Source organism: Orcinus orca, chromosome 9 (assembly GCF_937001465.1).
Source record: "Orcinus orca chromosome 9, mOrcOrc1.1, whole genome shotgun sequence".
Taxonomy (NCBI): Eukaryota; Metazoa; Chordata; class Mammalia; order Artiodactyla; family Delphinidae; genus Orcinus; species Orcinus orca.
This window is the reverse complement of record NC_064567.1, coordinates 5595602-5617463: the sequence shown is the minus strand read 5'-3', so window position 1 is coordinate 5617463 and position 21862 is coordinate 5595602. Positions and strand designations below refer to the sequence as shown.

General features: G+C 48.8%; 1 protein-coding gene and 1 long non-coding RNA gene across 10 annotated transcripts in view; one reads left to right on the top strand and one right to left on the bottom strand.

Annotated features, from left to right (window-relative positions):
* The window catches only part of PRKAG2 (protein kinase AMP-activated non-catalytic subunit gamma 2), a 277321-nt gene that overhangs the window by 40619 nt on the left and 214840 nt on the right, over positions 1-21862 (bottom strand). For 8 of the 9 annotated variants that reach the window (XM_012537262.3, XM_033408362.2, XM_033408363.2 and 5 more), the window contains one exon: positions 18937-19006. In XM_012537262.3, the coding sequence (XP_012392716.1) occupies positions 18937-19006 (70 nt within the window). Of the gene's footprint in view, positions 1-18936; positions 19007-19782; positions 19801-21862 lie in introns of those variants that run through there. The other variant, XM_049715164.1, reaches the window with a different exon arrangement.
* LOC125965488 (uncharacterized) overlaps positions 1-21862 on the top strand; it is a 176801-nt gene that overhangs the window by 84489 nt on the left and 70450 nt on the right. The gene's annotated exons all lie outside the window — the stretch shown is intronic.

Sequence of the window (21862 nt, the reverse complement as noted above, 5' to 3'; positions counted from 1 at the left end):
TTTCATTTCTGACCTCTCTTCAGGGTACTGTAACTCATAGTTCATAATCCCATCACTTCATGGGCTTCTCAGATATCTCCCCTTCTGCTCGTGGAATAAAGTCAGACAACTCAGGCTGGCATTCACGAACCTCCGTGGTCTGGCTTCTCCGTGGCCTCATTTCCCTACTTCCTGTTCTCGGGTCCAGGCACACAGCTCCCTGCTAATAAGCTGCCTACCGTCCTTAATCTCACTTTCTGGCATTTGTTCCTTCTGCTGTAATTTAAACTCCCTTCTCCACTTTTTTCTCGTCCAATTTCAACCCAACCTCAAATGCCATCTTCTCCATAAAAGCAGTGAACATCTGAGCGCTCATTTCTGTGCTGTAACTCCAGGTACTACAGGAAACGACCTCATTTAATTGATGTCACGACCTTGAAGGGTGTGCCTCGATTTCTTTACGTATGAGCTGACTGAGCAACGGGCCTGAAATCAGCAAGTTAGGCAGTGACTGGAGTGGGATTTGAATCCGTGCCCACGACTCCAACCCTCTCCTCATGGAAACTCTGCCGCTTAGTCTCCCCATGAACGCACGGGCCCAACAGACACCTGTGAAGCTACTGTCTGCGGGGCACTGTCCCAGTGTCGAGACACGAGGGGACACAGCAGACACACCTCTGTCCTCCCAGCTCACCGGATGGCAGAACGAGGGCACCGGGATGTGAGCCACGCGACAGGTGAGGTGCTGGATGGCTCAAGGTCACCAGGCAGGAGCCGACCCTGAGTCAGGAGGGTAAGGAGGGAAGTCTGCAGCGACTTCTTCCCCTGAATACGCACGTTCTACCTGTACTTCTCATCAGTCGTCGCTTTATGTCTCATTCATGGGATCTGCACAGCTCTGATAACCTTTTTCTTCCTGGATGATAATTTCTTTGAATGGTCAGGATCTTACTCATTTACTGTGCTTATTAATTTCGTCGATAGATACCGACTTACTGCATACGGTCTCAGTGTGGGTTCTCCCAAAGCTGACCCCGAGACCAGGGGAAGTGAGACGGAAGGAAAGAGTCAAAAAAGGGAGCTCCAGGAAGCAGGTCACAGCTCTGTGCAGAGTGGCAGCTGCTGGGGACCCCGGAGAGGCCGCGCACGGACCTCAGAACTGCCTCCTAGTCAGGAGCACCCCGCCCTCTTTGGTGAGGGGTTACCCTGGGGCATGACCTCTGACATTCCTGCCCTGCGCCCACAAGCCCAGCTGCCAGAGAACACCCTCGGTCGGAGCTGTTCAAATAGGAGAACCTGGATGCAGGCGAGGCGCCCACAGCCATCTGCTCCCAACAGCTTCCACGGTGCTGGAGGCTGGGGGTCCCTGGGGACCCAACACACATGCCGCTGCCTTGCAGGTACTACAAGCCAGTGCGGGAGAGGCATTAACCGTCACTACACCGTCATGAGTGCGACCACAGGACAAGGCCGGGCTTATGAACCAGGTAAGTGGCCGTCGGTGAGCGGACGGATGGACGGATGGAATCTGAGTCAGCGTGCTTCCGTTTCTCTCAAAACGTTCATCTCCCAGAAAATAGGAGTCTTGCACAGGAAAGAACTGGAACGCAGGACGTTCACACGACAGCCACACGCAAAGTCCCGGTCCTTCTCTGCCATCACTGCTCCTGCACTGCCAAGGAGGACGACTACCAGGCTGCTAATGAGTCGTTTCCTCGAAGCCTATTCAGAGGGGACCCGTGCAGACACAAGGCTCAAAGGACCAGTGCAGGCAAGCCCACGCGTAACTAACATTTAACTTACAAAGTGTACAAAGTGCTGGTCAAATCCATTCTCCTAAAATGCAAATGAAGGACATCAAGGGGGAAACTATAATAAAATGTAACACTCCATCTCCCAGAACGGAACCCTTACAAGACAGTTTGTCTGTTAATTAAATCAAGAATTTTCATAGGGAGGGTGGGAGGGAGGGAGACGCAAGAGGGAAGACATATGGGAACATATGTATATGTATAACTGATTCACTTTGTTATAAAGCAGAAACTAACACACCATTGTAAAGCAATTATACCCCAATAAAGATGTTAAAAAAAAAAAAGAATTTTCATAAAAGGAGTGCACATTTTATAGATGTTAACATCACAACACGAGTATCTGAAATAAAATCTTAAAATACTATGGAAAGAAATATTCGAACTTTTAGAATTTTTAAAACACTGTAAGCTTTGTGTTAAACATATTTTGGGGTAACATCTTAATTCGTCTGTTAATTTTTAAAAATATCTAAATAAACATTTTATTTTGAATAGCTTTAGATTTATATAGAGAAGCTGTGAAGACACAGCAGTTCCTTATACACCCCATACCGGATTTCCCCTAAAGATAACATCTGACATTCCTCCGGCACATCTGTCACAACCAACGAACCATCACTGACACATTACTAAAAAGTTCACACTTTAATAGGGTTGCCTTAGTTTTCCCCTAACATCCTTTTTCTGTCCCAGGACCCCATCCAGGACAGCACATTTAGTCATCATGCTCCGTAGCCTGCCCTAGGCAGTGATGGCTTCTCAGACATTCCTTGTGTTTGATGACCTTGAGTACTTGACCTTGAGACCTTGACCAGGAGTACTGGTCAGGCATTCTGTAGAATGGCCCTCATTCCGGATTTGTATGATGTTTTTCTCATGATCTCAGTTTTGGGGTTTGTGTGTTTTAGCAGGAAGACCAGAAGGCGAGGTGCCTTCGCATCCCACTGTACCTAGGGCACCTGCTGTCAACACACCCCATCACCTGGGTCACCTGGCCCAGGCAGGATCTGTCGGGTCTTTCCCCTACAGAGACTCTTCCCCCTCTTCCCACACTGCAGTCTTGGCAGGGAAGTCACGGTCCACCTCCCTGAGGGCGAAGCATCTGCATGAATTACAGTAAATCCCCTACACGTGAACCTTCAAGTTGTGAACTTTCAAAGAGGTGAATGTGCCTTCGCATGTCCAATCACAAAAGTCAGTTCACGTGTCTGGCGTACACTGTCATGAGCGCGCATCTTCGACAAGTGGTTGTGCTCTTGCACACTTTACTGTGCAGGACTGTATAGAGTACAGGAGTACAGCATCTTTATGTCAAGCCCAGGGTGTCCGGAAGCAAGCGTAAAAGCAGTGGTGATGTAGCCGGTGCCGCTAAGAAGCGCCAAGCGATAACGATGGAAACAAATGTGAAAATAATTGAGAGAGTGGAGCGAGGAGAAAAGATGGTAGACGCCGCTCGTTCTTATAAAATGAGTCGTTCAACCATTGGCACGATTCTGAAGAACAAGGACGAGATCATGGAACATGTAAAGTCTGCTGTGCAGACAGTAATATCGAAGAAGCGTGGAAAATTGGTGGAGGAGATGGAGAAACGTCTCAGTGTGCGGATGCAGGACCAGCATTAGTGTTGAGTCCCGCTCAGCTTAATGCTGATTCAAGAGAAAGCTAAAAGCCTTTATGAAGGTTTGAAGAAGAAACACGGCGAAGAATCAGAGGGCGCATCTTTTAATGCCAGCCACGGCTGGCTTCACCGGTTCAAGACTGGAGCCAACCTTCACAACGTAAAAGTAAGTGGCGAGACAGCGAGCGCAGATACGGTAGCTGCCCAGGAATTTCCTGAAACGCTTCAAGAAATTATTGATGAAGGCGCGTATTTACCTGAGCAGGTGTTTAATGTGGACGAGACAGGACTGTACTGGAAAAGGATGCCAGACCAAAGTTACCTCAGCAAGGAGGGAAAGTTGATGCCAGGCTATAGAGCAGCAAAGGACAGGCTAACTCTGTTGTGTGGTGGCAGTGTTTCCGGTGATATGAAGTGAAGCCTCTCTTAGTTTATCATTCAGAGAACCCAAGGGCCCTCAGAAACAGCCAAGGGCTCTCTTCCTATTGTGTGGAAGAGTTACCCCAAGGCCTGGGTTACACAGGCCGTTTTCCAGGACTGGTTTTTCCACCACTTTATCCCGGAGGTAGAGAAGTATTGCTTGGAGAAGAACGTCCCATTCCACATTCTTTTGTCGCTCTACAATGCTCCGGGCGACCCCCCATTCATGGATGACTTGCATCCCAACGTCAAAGTAGTGCACCTGCCACCGAATACTACGTCGCTCATCCAACCTATGGACCAGGGAGTTACAGCGACTTTCAAGAAATATTATTTATGTCACACTTTTCGTCAGGGAGTAAAGGCGACTGACGAATCAGGAACAGCCCTGCGACAATCTCTGAAGGACTATAACATCTACAGGCCATAAAAAAAAATTGACTTTGCTTGGCATGAGGTTACGGCCGTCACCGTGAATGGGGTTTGGAAGAACCTTTCCCCACAGTTTGTTCATGATTTTCGTGGATTTGAGAAGGTGGATGAAGAGTCCAAAGAGGTCTTCAGCAACTTAGAGACCCTCAGTGAGAAGCTGGAGCCAGATCTGCAAGAGGACGACATCACTGAACTCCTTGCTGTGCAACGTGAGGAGCCTACGAATGAAGACCTGATGGAACTGCAGGCCCAGAGAAAGGACGAAGAGAGACAAGAGGAAGACGTAACTGAAGAACCAAAGAGATTCACGACGCAGGCAATGGCAAGGGGGTTCTCTGCATTTGAGGAGGCGCTGCTAGTGCTGGAGGCACGGGACCTTAACGTACAACGAACGGTACACGAAGGCTGCAGCAGCCGTTCAGCAATCCAGTGCCACCGTGTCATCTATGATAAGAAAAAAAGAGCTGCTACCCAGACACGGCTGGATCGTGTTTTCAGCCGGGTAGATAGAACTGAATCCAGCAAGGAACCGGACCCTGTGCCATCAGCGTCGGGCGTGAGTGACATGGCAGCTGGCCCTCCGCCTCCTGTTGCTGACGACCCTTCAGCTCTACCGTCTCCCACCTCCTCCCCCTCCTCCAGTCAGTAACTCTTCTTGCCTGTCACTCGATGCCAGCCCCTGGATGCCAGCTGTTGTACTGTACTACCGTACTTTTCACGGTACTGTACTGTAAGATTAAAAATGTTCTTTATTTTTTTGTGTTTGTTTTTAATGTATTAGTAGTGTGAAAAGTATTCCAAACCTACTATAGTACAGCACTATATAGCCGATTGTGTTAGTTGGGCACCTAGGCTAACTTTGTTGGACTTACAACAAAGTTAGACTTACGAATGCACTCTTGGAACGGAACTCGTTTGTATGTAGGGAACTTACTGTACTTGGAACATTTCTGTAGAGGAGAGTTGTCTGTCGGTCTGTCTCAGTATGGACTCATGGTATCTATCCCGTACTCTGAGTCACAATCCAACAACCATGCCAGGATCAGTGCTCCAGCTGGCAGGGTCCACCCCGATGACGGGGCTGTGTGGGGCACGGCCCACGTTCTCCTGAGTCCGCTGGGGCTGTGACTCCCCGCCAGGCCCCCCAGGACTTCCCTGCTCACACCTGCAGCCCCCAAGCCAGCAGGGCGTGGAGAGCTGGGCCCTCTGTAGCATCACCAGCACCCAGGTGGTGAAATGTGTGCCCCCAACCACTAGCGGCTTACATCGGTGTGGTACGTCTGTTACAATTATGCAATTGCCTTAGTTTCTCTCCCTCCAGGACAGCACCTCACATGCAGCCCTGTCTCCTTGGGCTCCTCCTGGCGGTGACAGCTCTTCACACCTTGGTTTGATGGTCTCGGTAGTTCTGAGGAGCACTGGGCAGATACTCTGGAGGATGCCCTTCGACTGGAATTTGATGTTTTTCCTCATGATTAGCCTGGGGTTCTCAGTTTTGAGGTGGATCTGTAACACTATCTTTTTTTAATGTAAAAAGCTTGACCCAGCAAAGCAAAATGACACTAAAATGTATTTTGGTTCATGATAAGGCTAGATTATTACTGATGCAATAACATCAATAACAAAAGTGTCAGCATTTAAAGTCAGGAGAATAAAGTAAAATACCATAAAAATGTCATTGCTGGGCTTCCCTGGTGGCACAGTGGTTGAGAGTCCGCCTGCCGATGCAGGGGACGCGGGTTTGTGCCCCGGTCCGGGAAGATCCCACATGCCGCGGAGCGGCTGGGCCCGTGAGCCATGGCCGCTGGGCTTGCACGTCTGGAGCCTGTGCTCCGCAGCAGGAGAGGCCACAGCAGTGAGGGGCCCACACACCGCAAAAAAAAAAAAAAGTCATTGCTTCTCTACATTTGGTAAAACTTGTTGATGAGAGCACCATTTGTATTATTTAACTATGATGAAGTCCAAACTGTACCTGAAGGAAGAAATGCATTGAAACAGAAAATAAGAGTATCTGGAGTTAAACCAAAAAGGAAAAACACCCCCAAAAAACCAAAACCATTCAACAATAACAGGTTGTTTGGAATAAGTTATTAAAATTCCTGAGAAGGCAAGTTCAAGCTCTCGTTATTCAAAAGGTAACTGGGGCTCAGAAAGTATCGCCGTGTCCCACTGTTGGGTTATTTTATCCGTCCCCGGGGAGAAGTGTAACTGCAGAGTGTCACGCTGGCACCTGAGCCACTGGTCTATGAAAACCACCCGCCGTGGAATGACGTTACGCCGTCCAGTCACACGCTAACCCAGCATCAGCCCAGGGAGCTACTGAAGAGTGCTACTGGGAAGGAGAAACTATACGTTAAAGTGTTTACTCTGTGAAGGTCAACAGAACAACCTGGGAAACGCAACATCTCAGTTTACGTGCAGACAGCTGTGCGCTCTAACCAGGAAGGCATGGCCGAGCGTTTCTCTCCCTGCAAGCAGATCTGCTCACACACCACCCTTGACAAGTCCTCACCGCAGCACAGCACCTCACACGCCGCGGCCCCGAGGAGTTTCACACCCTGGGATCCCGTGGACACTTCCTTTTCAAAGGCAGCTTCTGAACTCTGGGCCCGTGTCCTCGTGCCTGCCTCTACTGGGCGCACGGCCCAGGTGGCCACTGGACTCCTACCTGCCTTTCTGTATGGGCTGAATGGTGGCCCCCACAAGATACGTCCACCTGGAACGTCAGAACGCGGCCTTATTTGGAACAAGGGTCTTTGGAGACGAGGTCACCCTGGATTATCAGGTTGGGCCCTAAATCCGATTACCAGTGTCCTTACCGATGAGAGCGGACACAGACACAGGAGAAGTCGATGGAGGCAGAGGTCAGAGTGATGCTGCCACGAGCCACGGGACGCCCGAGAGCACGAGCAACCACCGGAAGCCGGGACGGAGGCCTGGGACAGAGTCTCCCTGGAGCCTCCAGACGGGACCAGCCCTGCGGAGCCCCTGAGCTCGGATGTCTGGCCTCCCGAGCGTGGGAGAATAAAGTTCCGCTGTTCCGAGCCACGGGGTTTGTGGCACTTTGTCATGGCGGCCTCAGGAGCCTCCTCCGCCTTCCAAGTTCAGTTCACGGGCCCCCTGCACCTTCCCTAAAGGCCCTCAAGGCACCAGCACCACTCCACTGTGAACACCCCCGCTAGTGCTTTGCGAGCGACGCCCTTTCGGAGCCCTGATGTGCCCTGTGCCAAAGCTATAGACCTGCTTTAGACGGCGGCTTCTGAGGCAGCAGACGGTCCCCAGCAAGCTCCTCACGGGTGTCAGGACAAGCTCATGCCTGCTACATTGTATGTCACTGAAGGACACAGCCATGAAAGGAAGGGGCCATGGTAACGATTCGATCCCCATCTTAGAGAGCTGAGCGTGCAAGGATGAGAGGCGTTTTAAAACAAAATTTACACATTGCCCAAATGTCACTAAAAACACCCCAACCAAAAAAACCTAACACCTTATTTCCAATCCTGTAATTTCCAATCCTGTAACTTAACGTAAGACACTTCATTGTAATTCCACAAAGAAAAAGGTTATCAATAGGTTATTTTAAAATTTGTCTTTTATGCTTTATTCTATACTTAGAAACATAAGTTTACTATATTCATATAGTGTCTTTTCTTTTTAGAAAACCATTTAAAATAGTTAAGCAAGAAATAAGCAAAAAGGGGAATATGGAAGTTAAAAGCATATGGAAAAGATTAAACTCTCATATACATCCGTTTTCTTAACGTGCTTAGAAACATGAATATTAACAAAATCAAAGCTTAAATGTAATTGTACAGGACTTACAAGGTAGCAGAATAAATGAAGTGCATTAGATATTTTTTCCTTTCCATGCTTTGTGCATTTGGTTCTGTGTGTGCTGGGGGCAAAAGTGTCCACTGAAGAGGGACATGCATATGCTCTGCTAGATAAGGGGGCAAAGAGTTACTAAGAAAGAAGGAAAAGCGTAGGTAAGTAAAGGCACAAAGCTTCCCCAATTAGATAATAGCTCAAAGTTAGCCGCAATAAATGTCTAAGGAATGTCACAGACCCGACAAGGCTGTGACCTTGAAATGACAGTGAGCCCCATCCATTTTACAATGGCGTTGGGTTTAGTTCTGTGAACCACAGCCAGTGTTGCCTCTTTTTCAGGAAACAGAACCCAATTACTGCACTAAGCCGGAGCAACAGAGAGGACCAAGGTTAACGCACAGGGATCCAGCCCCCAGCGCCAGCAGGCCAGCGGGGTAAGGAACACCTTGATGACAGGGATGCCAGGGACAACACGCGGCCACCCCAGCCCACTGCTTTCTGTAAAATGTTTTCTTTTTTTCCTGTGGTAAAAGTCACATAATGTAAAATGGAGTTAAACCAACTACCGTATCTATGGTTACTATGGTGACCCTATTTAACAGCACAGTTCAGCGGCACTAAGTACAGTCACATTGTCGTGCAACTCGCACCATCATCCACCTCCCGGATTTTCCACCTTCCTAAACGGAAACTCTGTCCCCGTGAAGCACTAACTCCCCATTCCCCCTCCCCACCTGCCCACCTCCCCGGCCCCTGGCGTCTACCAGTGCACTTGCTGACTCTATGATTTGACTATTCTAGGTACCTCGTGTAAGTGGAATCAAACAGTACGTGTCTGCACCTAATGCTTATGGGAATGCATTTCTAAGGTTAACTTAATACATGTCCTGTGAACAGGCTGTACCTTCTTTTCTCCCCCCCGTGCTATACAGCAGGCCCTCACCAGCCATCTACTTCATACACAGCAGTGTACAGATGTCAGTCCCCACTTCTGTCCAACACGCTTTCAGCAATTTAAAGCAGTTTCCTTCTTCCTCTAGCTTAATAAGGATTTTGTAAAAGCAACATATGTTGAATTTTATCAGTTGCTATTTCAGTATCTACTTAGATGACCAGAGGTTTCTCTCCTTTAATCTGCTGACATTAACTCCTCTGTGGATTTCTTAACAAACTGCAGCCCTGCATTTCTGGGACAAAACCTTGTTTGGTCACATGAGACTGCACGGCTCATCCTGCTGACGTTTTTGCAGGAGTCCTGCCCGTATGTTAAATGCCAGGTTAATCATTTGTTTTCTTCTTTGCGCGCTATCCTCTGGTTCTGACGTCAGGATCGAGCGAGCTTCACAGAAGGAGCTGGGAAGCCGCCATCTTTCCCTAAGCCCTAAAGTTAATTCAGATGACCTAGGCCTTAACTGTTTCTTGAAGGTTTTACAGAATCTACCCATCAACAGGCTGAATACCAGGCCTCTAATGCAGGGGCAGAGGAAGGGCGAGGACCTTTCATTACTTAAAAAACCCCCAAAGCCTTTACTGAGATAATTCACATCCACACAGTTCACCCATTTAAAGTGTACAGTTCAATTAATTACTTTTTAAATTTCTTCTATGGTGATTGATGAAAGGGATAGTTAACCAAGAAAATATGAACTTGTAAAATTTACTCAAAAGTGATTGAAAAGATTTTTAAATATATTGATATAGTTTGACATATTCAGATTTCTTTTCAAGTTATTTTCTAAATCTCTGCATTTATAATTAAGAAGCCCCTCTTATTTCTAATACTTTGCGTTTTCACTCATTTTTTTCCTTGAACAGACTTGACACAGGTTTATCCACTTAACTGGTCTTTTCCAAGAATTAAGCTTGTGCTCTTGTGGAGCAAGGCTACTCTCTGATTTGCTGTCATTTCAGTAGCATTTTCGGGGGATGAGAGAGAAATGAACGCATTCAGCAAACCATGCTGACTCACAATGGGGCAGCCCAGCTCGGTGCACCAGGCAGGGGCACTGAAGACTGGCTTGTCACTGTGTCCCCACCAGCGTGCTGCAGTTTTGACATTTGGACACCATGCAGTTCGGACGCATCCTGACTCATTGCAGTTACCAGCGCTTAAACAGATGTCCGTAAATGCACGCACATCTTTGGGGTTTAGCAATACAACGGATCTTTCTGCTGTGGGGCCCTGGCTGCCTCTAATACAGCACACTATCGTTCTTACAACATGGGTAAGTGCTGTTCAAATCAAAATACGAAAGATGATCTGCAGAGTAAGGCACTAACAATATACGATTCCCTGAGAAGCTCACAGGCCTGGGTCCTTTCCTCAGGTACATCAGGGAGCAGGCCAGTCTTCTCCAACGGGGACTCTAGGACTTTGAGGCTCCAGGGGGAGCGAGTGCAGGAGACAGAACAGGGCAGATCTAGACCAAACCTGTATGAGAACTGTCATCACCTTCTGTGTGACGCTGAGCTATAATTCCTGCATCCCCTTGGCCTGAATCTCTTCGTTCGTAAGATGGGGATAACACCATCTTTCTTGCAGAGTGATTCTGAGGAATGGGGATAAATAAACTCAAACATTCAATCACAAATGCTGTCCACTGGGTGGTAGGGACGACATTCACACGGGGAAGAGTCCGACGGTGCAGACACCGAAGCCATCACCAGCCAGGTGGCTGTCGCCGGATGATGCACTAACGGTGGCTTGATTTTGAAATTTACGCTCAGTTGCCTTTTTGGTCCTTTCTAGGGTCACCATCATAGTTACACCTGTAGAGACTGCACTACACAGCAGGGACTCAAGTGACTGTTACATTCAGGTTACTTAATGCACGTATAATCCTATTAGCTAGGAGCTATTATTGTTTCCTACTCACACTTGAAGAAACTGAAGCTTGAAATAACATGCCTAAGGTCTCACAGCTATTAAGTAGAAGAAATGGGACTCCAATCTGGGTCTGACTCATGCTCTTAATTACATGACACTAATTATATATACAGCTTAAGGGGGGGACATGCCACACGTGTAAGCTTCAAAGCTACGGGAGTCACTGTGAAAAGAGCCCAACAAAGGTAAAAATACACACGTGAGAACGTGGACGCGGACATCCTCGAGGAGGTCTTCATGAAACAACTACGCGTTCCATAGTATGTGGTCTAAAATAACAATTTATTGGTAGCAACTTACTGTTAGAAACAAATGATCGAAGTACGACCTAAGATAAAATAAATCAGGTTATTAACGAAGTTCAGAAACCTCAGTGATGTGACATAAACTCAGATACATAGGAAATAGCTCAAAGTGGGACAGAAGCGACAAAGTAAAAGATTTAAAAGTGACTAAAATTTGACCGAAAGGTTCCCAAATTAGTTTCCTCCCCAAAATGACTCTCCTTTTAGTATCCGAGTTAAGCCGGACTTCATTCCCCCTAATATCAGTGCAAGTGCGATCACAGCCTCAAAAGAAAGATCTAAAAGACTTTCTCCTCAGGCACCAGGTTACGCAAGCAAGTCATCACGTCTCTATCCGCCGTTACTGCCTCTGAGTTGTTCAGCCGCGGGACACAGTCTATTTTGACCTCACGCTTAGGAGGAGAAGCCTCAGTGGATCTGGGAGGTGTATGTGGGTCATCTTACAGCTACCTTGTCACTGCTCTTTGATTAGCACGCATAAACTTGGCAAGTGGATTTCCTCTCGTTGCCTTATTTCTTTATAAGAAACAACATTAACCACTGAAGTACACTGAGCCCACGTGCCAGAGTGAAAGGTAAAGCTCCAAAAACTACACGTGTTCACGTATGCGACAAACACTTACTGAAACGAGGTCTCGGTCATCAGCATATCTTTGAGACCTGGCAATAGTTAAGTTTTCAGTCCCCATGCTCACAAGAGCTTCCACAATGGCAGAGAAACATGAATAAATGCCTTTCACCTTAACAGCCCCATCAACCATGAGGGATCATGAGATAATATGTGAAGGCCTGTCTGGGGCTTCCAGAAAGGCAATTTTCCCGAGGAAGTGACACGTAGGCTGAGACCTGAAGAAAACTAGCAGCTGGCCAAGAGGACAGGGAAGAACAATCCAGGGAGAGGGAACAGCCTGTGCAAAGTCCAGCAGGCACGGAGGAACGAGGCCAGGAGGAGGGAGGTGCGTGGTGAGGTGGGCAGATGGAAGGAGGAGGTAAGTCTGGGCTCCAGCCTAAAGGCAAAGGAAAGTCAGAGCAGGCTTTTAAGCCCGGAAGTGACACGATCAGATACATGTTTTTAAAAATATCTCTAATTGCAGCATGTAAAGTTGATTGGAGGGGGCGAGAGTAGATGCTGGAGAGACTAGGCTGTTTAATAGTCAATAGAAAGGTGACAACGGCGGAGACAGGTAGGTATTCAGGAGGTGAAAGCGAGAGGACCGACCGCTTGGGTGTGGGAGAGTGAGAGAGCCATAGCTCAACGTCATTCTTGTTAAAAAAACAAAACAAAAAAACAGGTGAACGTGGTAGCACTTACTGAATTAGGTTGGGGGGAAAAAAAGAGGCGCGAGGGAGAAGCAGGGGGACAGACCAGAGAGACGGTGCGATGACTCAGGCAGAGACATCCAATAGGCAACCAAATACTCAGAAGGGAGATCTGGCTGCAGATACCTCTTTGGGCATCATCAGTTATTAAAGCATCGTGGTAATTAAACACTGGGCAACAGGCAGGTGGTAACTGAAGCCATGGAAGTGAGGGAGATTGCCTGGGGGAGGGCCCAGGAGGAGAAGACAAGTGGCTTGGGGAAGAGCCAGGAGCGAGCCCCATAGCTAATGTTCAAACGCATGGCTTGTGAATTAGCCCTCACTCCACCTGCTACTACAAAACAAAACAAAACGGAAAGGAAAAAGGGTAAGAGCCTTCAAGGAAACAACGAGCGGGCAGGTTTGAGGAGCGCGCCAGGAGTGCTCCGCGGGAGGAGGGAGCAGAGGTCACCCCTGGTGACGCCTACGAAGAGTGCAAAACGGGAAGACGATTAACTGTCCACTGGAGTTTGCAAAATGGAGCCGGGAGTGACCAACTCAGGGAATTTGGGTGGAGCGGTGGATATGCGCTGAAGAAGGAATGGGAAGCAAGGAAATGCAAAGAGGGTTTCCAGATAAGGGATTATTTCATGTCGGTGGTTACGAAGACCGCTCAGAGCCTGGGCTGCAAGTCTAAAGCCTGTGTTTGAAACCTGGCGACCCCACCTTCCCAGATATGTCCTCCCGCGCCCCACGGTCACTTATTTGACCCTTCTTAATCTCCTACTCTATAAACAGAGAAGATAAAAATATTTACCCCTTAAGAGTTGTTTTGAGGATTAGATGGGATAAACGTAAAGGATTTCTAACAGTGCCTCCATATACTTAACATACGCCGGTTACTATAATCATAGAAAAAGGACAAAAATTCTTCCAGTTTCTTCAAATAAATTCCAAATGCTTTGCGGTGGCAAAATTTCCCCACTTTAAAATTCACAGGTAAAATGTAAAGTCACAGGGGTCCTGGCATAACAACTTTGCAAGGGCTCTGCCCACCCCACGCAGAGCTGTAGGGTGGAAACACCCCGGCCATGGAGCAGACAGTCTGACTCGCTGGCCTGGACTCCTGCCAGCTGCCTGCTGGGGCTGCTGAGGGCTCACCAATGAGCAGGCAGAACCAGTCCTGAGCGGGAAGGTCGTGGAGGTCCCTTCATCATCGTGGACATGACTCAGCGCGGCCCTGCTTCCTGATGACTTGAGAAGCCCGGTGGCAGGTCCCACTTACGGATCCTCAAACCCCGCCGCGCACTCCCCTCTTGGTTAAAACAGTCAGGGGTCTTAACGTTTCAGATAACAAAACCTCCGCAGCCTATAAAACAACTACTCTGTCTTATCAAATCTAAGATACCATCAAATGTGAAGCCTGACTTTAAAATGTGAACCTAAAGTCTGTGAAAATGGCAAACTTTCAAACACGGGGTCAGCCGGAGCAGAAAACGTTTAATTGTAAACATTTCATAAAGCTGTAACTATGTTTATAAACAAGAAACAATAAACCTCTTCTCTAAGGTAAGTATGCAGGCTCAGCAGGGAAGGAAAGAGTCTGGAAGATAGATTATCAGAGCCTCTAATACTACGAGATGATCGGCCAGCAACCAAGCTGCCATCACAAACCTTGTCACCACCAGAGGTCAGCACCCCTCACAGGACAGTCAATCAGCCAAGTGGACCCAGCTGAGCCTCACTTATCAAAGCTAAGTGATAAAGGGACACTTTAAAAGGTTCCACAAATTCACAGGAAGACATTCTCCCTTAAGTAAGTTAGGACAGTGTTTCTCAAACTTGTTTTCATTATCCACCCCCCCCAGCCCTTCTATACATTCCCCCCTCAACTGTCCTACCCCCATGAAACTTTAATACCACAGATACATTGTATATCCATTCGGGGGCCCTTTGGAGAGCCAGAAACCACTGTAATAGCTAAGATTTTTTGTCCCCCAACAAGAACCAATCTTTGCTCACTTCAGGGCAATATCCCCCAGTTGAGAATGAACAAGTTACAGTGAATGCACGTTTTTGGTTTATTGTAGAGTGGTTGCCGGTCGCTTTAGGTCATATTTTCAAGCTGGAAGGAAAAGTACAAGTTCACCAATGCTGGGCTTTGGTCTACCGAGAAAACCCACAATGACAACAGAACAAGCAAGCAACGCCCCAAGAGAGAAGGATTATTCAAGAATACAGCTACTTCATTACAGAACTGGGCCTACGATTCCAAGATCCTTGACTGAAAAATAATGCTTTCCCCTCGCTTGTACTTCTGCCCCCACTTCTTCCCTATTTTTGATCGTGCAGACTAGCTTGACCAATCTTGCTAGGAAAATAAGTTTGGAGGCAAGTTCTGAAAAGCTTATCCTTTGGGAAATGCCTTGCAGGTGAGGAAGGAACAGCTTGGACAGAAAGGACCGCCTGGACTGAAGGAAGCGGGCAGGTGGTGAGGGGAGAGGGGACAGGTGACTGGGAAGAAGCGACTTGCTGAAAGCCCGAAGAAACCGGAGAGTCTGCGACAGCTGGAATGACAAGAAGGCGGCGATAACGCAGGTGGTTCCCAGGGGCCGTAAAGTTCTTGAGGTAGTGCCAGAATTACAGAGTTATTAATCATGAATAAGTTTCTGAATACTCATCGACTTGAGAAGGCACTCACGGGCTGCGTTTAGGTGCTTAAGAAGGTGCTGGGCCCTGTGGTTAAATAAGTTCAAGACGGTTAATCTTGATAAAAACAAACAGGTGTGGCTGATATAATTAAACACTCGAAACGCAAACACATAAAGTGACTGCTATGGGCTGGCACTGCTCGCATCACTTTGCAGATACCGAATCATTTCATCCTCCCATCGTTCCCACAAAGGAAACATAAACACTGAATGTAGTCACTGAGATACCAAAACGCCGCTGAGCACCGACGAAGTGCTGCCGTATCACCTGCTGGGAAGAGAAAGATGGATTATGGAGAAGCACAGAAGGGCTTTAGGGAGCGGCCTGGGAGAGGGTGAGACTTGGGCTGAGCCGTGATGTAGGAAGGTTGGCAGGTGGAAAAAGGGAGCAAGAGAAGGTCTTACCCTCCAAAGGATGTAAACCCTCAGGCACGGAGACCATGAAGGGTCACAGAACAGGGGTCTGGCTAACTCTGCTTGTGGGCCAAACCTGGCCTCTTTCTGTAAATAAAGTTTGACTGGAACGCAGCCCTGCCACTTGGGCCGCGTTGCTGCTTTGCTGCTGCACGGGCAGGCTGAGCAGTCTTGACAGGGACGGAGACCGAGACCATCTGGCCCTCTACAGAAAAAGTTTGCCCGTGCCCATTCTAGAGCCTCATTATTCAGCGCAGGGTCTGTGAAGCAGCAGCAGCAGCAGCAGCACTTGGGGGCTGAGCAGAAATGCAGACTCCCAGGTTCCACCCCAGACCCACAGAACTAGACTCTGCCTTTTAAAAAGCTCTCTGGCAGGGCTTATGCACAGAAAGCTCTCCGATCATTGGTGTGTACGGCCGGGATGAGGCGGTGAGGCTGCAGATGAAGAGAAGTCTGCATGTATTCTATACACAGACCCAGGAAAGTGGTAAAGATTTTCCCGTAAAGGAGTGGTGCTGTCAATTCACGCTCTGGAAAGGTCCCTCTGTCAGGGTGCGATGGTAGGAAGAAGTGGGTGGGCACTTGGTGTCAGAACCCAGGCAAAAGAGGACCTGGACAACACATGGGAGACAGAGGCACCATTTCTCCTTTCTTCCCAGAAGCAAATTAACGTTTTAAGAGATTACGCCAACTTCACTAACGCCTTTCTAACGAACAGAGTATCTGTTAGAATTTATTAGGAAATAGGCAAAGACTTGGTAACAAAAATATTAGCAATCACGTGTTTCCATGTATACCAACTACATCCCCATCTAAGGAAAGCGTCCAGATCGCAATGCACGAATGATGACACCGAGTGAATAAGAAGGAAGCTGGAAGATTAAATGAGGACCTGTTCAACAGCTAGGTATCAATATTATGTAGGCTGCTAACACATCAGCTCACAGGATACTATTTAAAGGTGTAACGTCCTACTGTTAGGACGCATTGTTCCCCCGAATAAATGTAAGATTCTGCTTGATAGTCAGTTTTTCCGTATTTTGGATGAATAAGCAATCTAAAGTTCAAAAGGAACAAAGCAGCACTTTAGACAACCACGCCAACACTACCCCTTCAGGCTTGGCTAACAGCTTCCAAGCAACTGCTTTTTAACATTGTGCCTCCTTAAGAATCTGGAAAAATCTGACAGGGTCATTTGTGGGATTCAGTACGCTTTAGAGTAATGACAGCAATATCGATAAAACAGATGGGTGAAAACGGGAAATTCCTCGTCTTAGATGCTTAGGTTTAGTATTTTATACTCATTCCCTTGGCAGAAACAATGCAAAAGAAATAAGGCATAGAGACACTTCTCAAATATCTGCTTTGAGAAATGCAACATAATTGAATTAATAAATCTCAAGTAAGGAAAAAAACTCCATCAAACCTGCACTGAGAAAAATCTCTATGGACGATTCATTGATAAAAAGCTTAAAAAGTCCATGAGTTCAGTACAATGGTAGATGGCACTTAAACAGTAACAGTAACTAACATGTACTAAGTGCTTACTGTGGATTTACATTGTACTAAATACCATTACATGGATTATCTCATTTAATCCTCAAAACACCCCCGATATTAGCTCCACCTTATGAATGGGAAAACTAAGGCCCAGGGAGGTTAAGTAACTGTCCAAGGTCACACAGCTTAATAAGAAGGTAAGATACGGTCTGAAGCTGGGCCTATGCTCTAAACCATAACTATGGCACCTCTCCAATAGCATCTGCTCTCTACTTTCCTTTGCCCCCATGTGAATCTGCAAAATGATTAAATGCGATGGAGTCTCATTGTTACTGAAATCAGGGACAAAGAAAACTCTATGATTTAGATATTCAGAGTCTTAACGAAAGGGGGGGCACACCATACTGCCCCGTGGACAGTGCCCCAAGTTTGACCTGCAATATAATAAAATCACGGAATAATGAGGTGGATTCGATTGAACACGCTGGATTATTTTTCAGTAGGACAGAGTGCAAATTAAGCCCTAGTCAAATTCTGCAATGTATCATGTAACTGCTTGTTAATAATAAATATGGCGGCAGACTTTTAATGATCATTACTATGAACACGTTATCTTCTGGCTAACATGTCTGTGAAATGCGGGAACTCTAAAACATAAAATAAACGTAGGCACCGGCCTGATGCTGTCGGCTTAACGTTCTCATAGTGGTTGCGCTTATTTAAGGAACTGCCTGACTGTAAATAAACAGAAGCATTAAAGTAAAGTTGGCAGAGGGCACAGCATCCACATGGCACATGCTTTGTTCCAGGGGCTTTATTCCATCAATACTCTTGGAAAAAAGAGAACTCACTAAACGAATAACGGAAAAACACAAGATAGTGTGGAGGTCTTTTAAATTCCTCACATTGTCAAGCATCTTACACAAAGTTCTCTTTAGACTTTGAACTCATCATATCTCATTTTCAATACTAATTCTGCCAAAGAACAAGCTCATCCCCTTCAAATGTTAACAGTTTCAACATAAGATCCAGGTGAAAGCTCATCACAGTCCCACGTTAAATATTCATTTTGCCAAAGAACAAACTCATCCCCCCACATTTCAACAGCTTCAAAATAAGATCCAGGTAAGAAGAAGAAAACGGGGCAGGAAAAGGAAAAATACCGAGTGAGTGAAGAGAAGACAGGAACGATGGAATGACAGGATCACATGAACTCAAAACCAATTCGCTAAGCCGCCACCGCTTTTCCTATTGAACTTTCCCTATCAAGACAAGAAGACACACCCTGCTGGTGGTATTTTCACAAGTACAGATAAGGGAACCACTGTGTGTTATTTAAAGGTACGGACCATAGGCATAATCTGGGGGTTACCCCTACATGTATGGTGGCATTACAAACAATTACTACTGCACGTCACCTTGCTCTCATTCCAGTTCGGCTTGTAAGGACAAAAGGACCGACCATCCGTGTGGATGGCCGGGGTGCGGGCTCCCCTTAGAACCCAGCAAGATTTCGCCACCGAAAGGCACCAGCGGCCACTGCAGACACGCTCTGCCGGCTCCGCGTCTCCACCGCCAGCCCCCGCAGGGCGCGCCGCCCGAAGCCGGACGGGCGGTGGGCGGCTGGGTCCCACGGCCTCCGGGGCGTGAACCCCGTCTGTCCCCGCGCCCCGGCCCCTCCGGGCCCCCGGCGTAGACACGGAAGCGCGTTCCAGCGGAGGGCACTCACCTTCTTCTTCCAACTCGAATTTCTCCAGCATGCCGGCTTCCGCGGGTCCCGGGGCCGCCGCCAGCGCCGCCTGAGGAGGAGCAGGACAGGGATCAGCATGCGCTCGGCCGCGCTCGTCCCCGGCCGCGCGGGCGGGGGCGCGGGGACGCGGGGGGTGGCGCGCGGGGGCGGAGGGCGGGGGTGCCGGGGATACAGGGGCGCGGCGCAGGCCGCGGGGGGCCGGAGGGCCGGGGGTCGGCGGTGGTGCGAACGCGGGGGGCGGGGCCGAGGGGCGAGCGGCCAGGGGGCGGGTGCAGGCCGGCGAGCGGTTGGGGGCGCGGGGGCGGGACGAGGGGGACTGGGGGGAGGCGCAGGGAGGCGGGCGGGGAGCGTGTGGGGGGGGGCGGGGGCACGGAGGCGGTCTCTGCGGCTCCGCGGAGCGCTCCGGCCTAGCTCCGCGCCGGGTCGCTGGGAGGAGGGGCCTCCCGGGCGGCTGGCGGGGCGGGGGGCGGCGCGGCGCGGCCCGGCCCGCCCGCACTGCACAGAACGGGCGGTGCGGCCCAGCCTCCGGTCCACCCCCGCCCCAAGCCGCAGGTGGCGCGGGCCGCGGCCTAACCTGCCGCCCTCCCCGAGTGGAACGGCCCGCTCCCGGCCTCCCCCTGGCGCCTCGCGCGTTGGTATGGACCGGCGAGATGGAACCGTGGGACTAGGACCCCGAGGAGCCAGGGGCTGGCTCGCTCGAGGGCGGCCGGGGCGCCCTTCTGGCCGCATCCCTCCTTCCCGCCAGGGCCGCCGACCGGCCATTAGCAGAGGCCCGTTTTCTCATCCTTGCCTCGTCCTCCCATCCCACCGCTCACATCCGCTCACCTTCCCCCGCCACCCACGGCAGCGCGTCCCTGCAGGTTTAACCTGCGCAGGTGTGGTCTCGGCCAGCCCGGGGGGTGGGGCACGAGGGGAGCGCTGCCAGGTGGGGGCGGGGTGGGCGGAGCTACGTGCCAGGGAGAGGGGAATGGAGGCTGCAGGACCCCAGGGGGAGATGACCCCAAAGGCGGGGGTCGGGGTGGAGGGGAGTGGGTGAGGGAGTGATTGCTTGCTTTTCTTTATAAAGTTTAGACTAAATTGCCCATCCCTTTCTCCTAATAAAAATTTTGTTCTGTGGAATATACGTACTGTAGATGGACTGTGTCGCTATCAGTTTTACCCAGCCATGGAACTCTTTAACGTGCTTCCTCTCTTCATAGCCTATTCTCTTCTTTGGGGAGCCACTGCCAGAAGCACATACAAATCTAAATCTGGCCCTGGCCACTCCTGTCACCCTGGATCTGGGTATCTGAGACTCTCCAATCGCCAACTCAGGTTGGCAGGCAGCGAGGCTGGCAGCCGAGAGCTTCCTGGAAGAGCAGGGTAACCAGAGAGGGGACAGGCACCCCATTCCGTGAGGCTCTCCTGTGTTACAGGCAATGACTGCCCCAGGTGCAGGGGGCCCTTAGCTCACTGCAGAGTGCAAGGGCCCTGATAAGGAGATTAGCTCCCCAGCGCTGATTAAGGCTGTGAAGTCCCGCCCCCACCAAAGGAACTTGGTTCTGTCACTCTTGCAAGCCTAGCCTGGAGGAGGAAGTACTTAAATTTCCTTTATGCTTTCTTTCTGCTCTGTCATCTCAGTTGGGCCAATACCCAAGTCTTTTTTTTTAGTCACGCCATGTGGCATGAGGGATCTTAGTTCCCCAACCACGGGTCAAACCCATGCCCCCTACATTGGGAGCATGGTGTCTTAACCAATGGGTCACCGGGGAAGTCCTGCCAATCCCTAAGTCTTAATCTTTGCCTTAAAAAATGTGGGGGGAGGAAAAGAAGACAGAACTAATTTTGTAAGACATGGTGGTAAAAATGCTCAGCTGTGTCATGCTTAACAGCAAAAGACTGAATGCTTTCTCTCTTAAGTTCAGGAACAAGGCAAGGATGTGTGCTTTCACACTGTTCTTAATCAACACAGTACTAGAAGTTCTAGCCACTGCAACAAGGGAAGAAAAAAAAATTAAAGGCATACAAATTGCAAAGGAAGAAATAAAACCATCACTATTTGCAGATGACATGGTTGTCTTCATAGAAAGTCCCAAGGAATCTACTAGATAAACAAACAAACAAATCCCAAAACACCAAAACTAGGACTAATTAGTGCAGCCAAGGTTACAGGATACAAGATCAACACACAAAAATCAATCACATTCAACACACAAAAATCAATCACATTTGTGCTAACAATGAACATGTGGAAACTGATATTAAAAACAATATTATTTATGATGACCACAAAGAAAATTAAATACTTAGGTATTCACTTAAGAGAACATGTACAGGGCTTCCCTGGTGGCGCAGTGGTTAAGAATCCACCTGCCAATGCAGGGGACACGGGTTCGAGCCCTGGTCCGGGAAGATCCCACATGCTGCGGAGCAACTAAGCCCGTGTGCCACAACTACTGAGCCTGTGCCCTAGAGCCCATGAGCCACAACTACTGAGCCCACGTACCTCAACTGCTGAGGCCCGTGGGGCTGGAGCCTGTGCTCCGCAACAGGAGAAGCCACTGCAGTGAGAAGCCCGGGCACCGCAGCAAAGAGCAGCCCCTGCTCGCCACAACTAGAGAAAGCCTGCGTGCAACAACAAAGACCCAACGCAGCCAAAAATAAATAAATAAAATAAAAACTCAACAGGAGAAAAAGAAAACAATCCAATCAGAACATGGGCAAAAGATATGGAGGCATTTCACTGAAAAAGATAGAAAGACGGCAAAATAAGCGCATGAAAACCTGTCCAACATCATTAGCCATTAATTAGGGAAACGCAAATCAAAACCACAATAAGCTATCACTACACCCCTATTAGAATGGCCAAAATAAAAACAGTGACCACACCAAGTGCCAGTGAGGATACAGAGAAACAGAATCACTT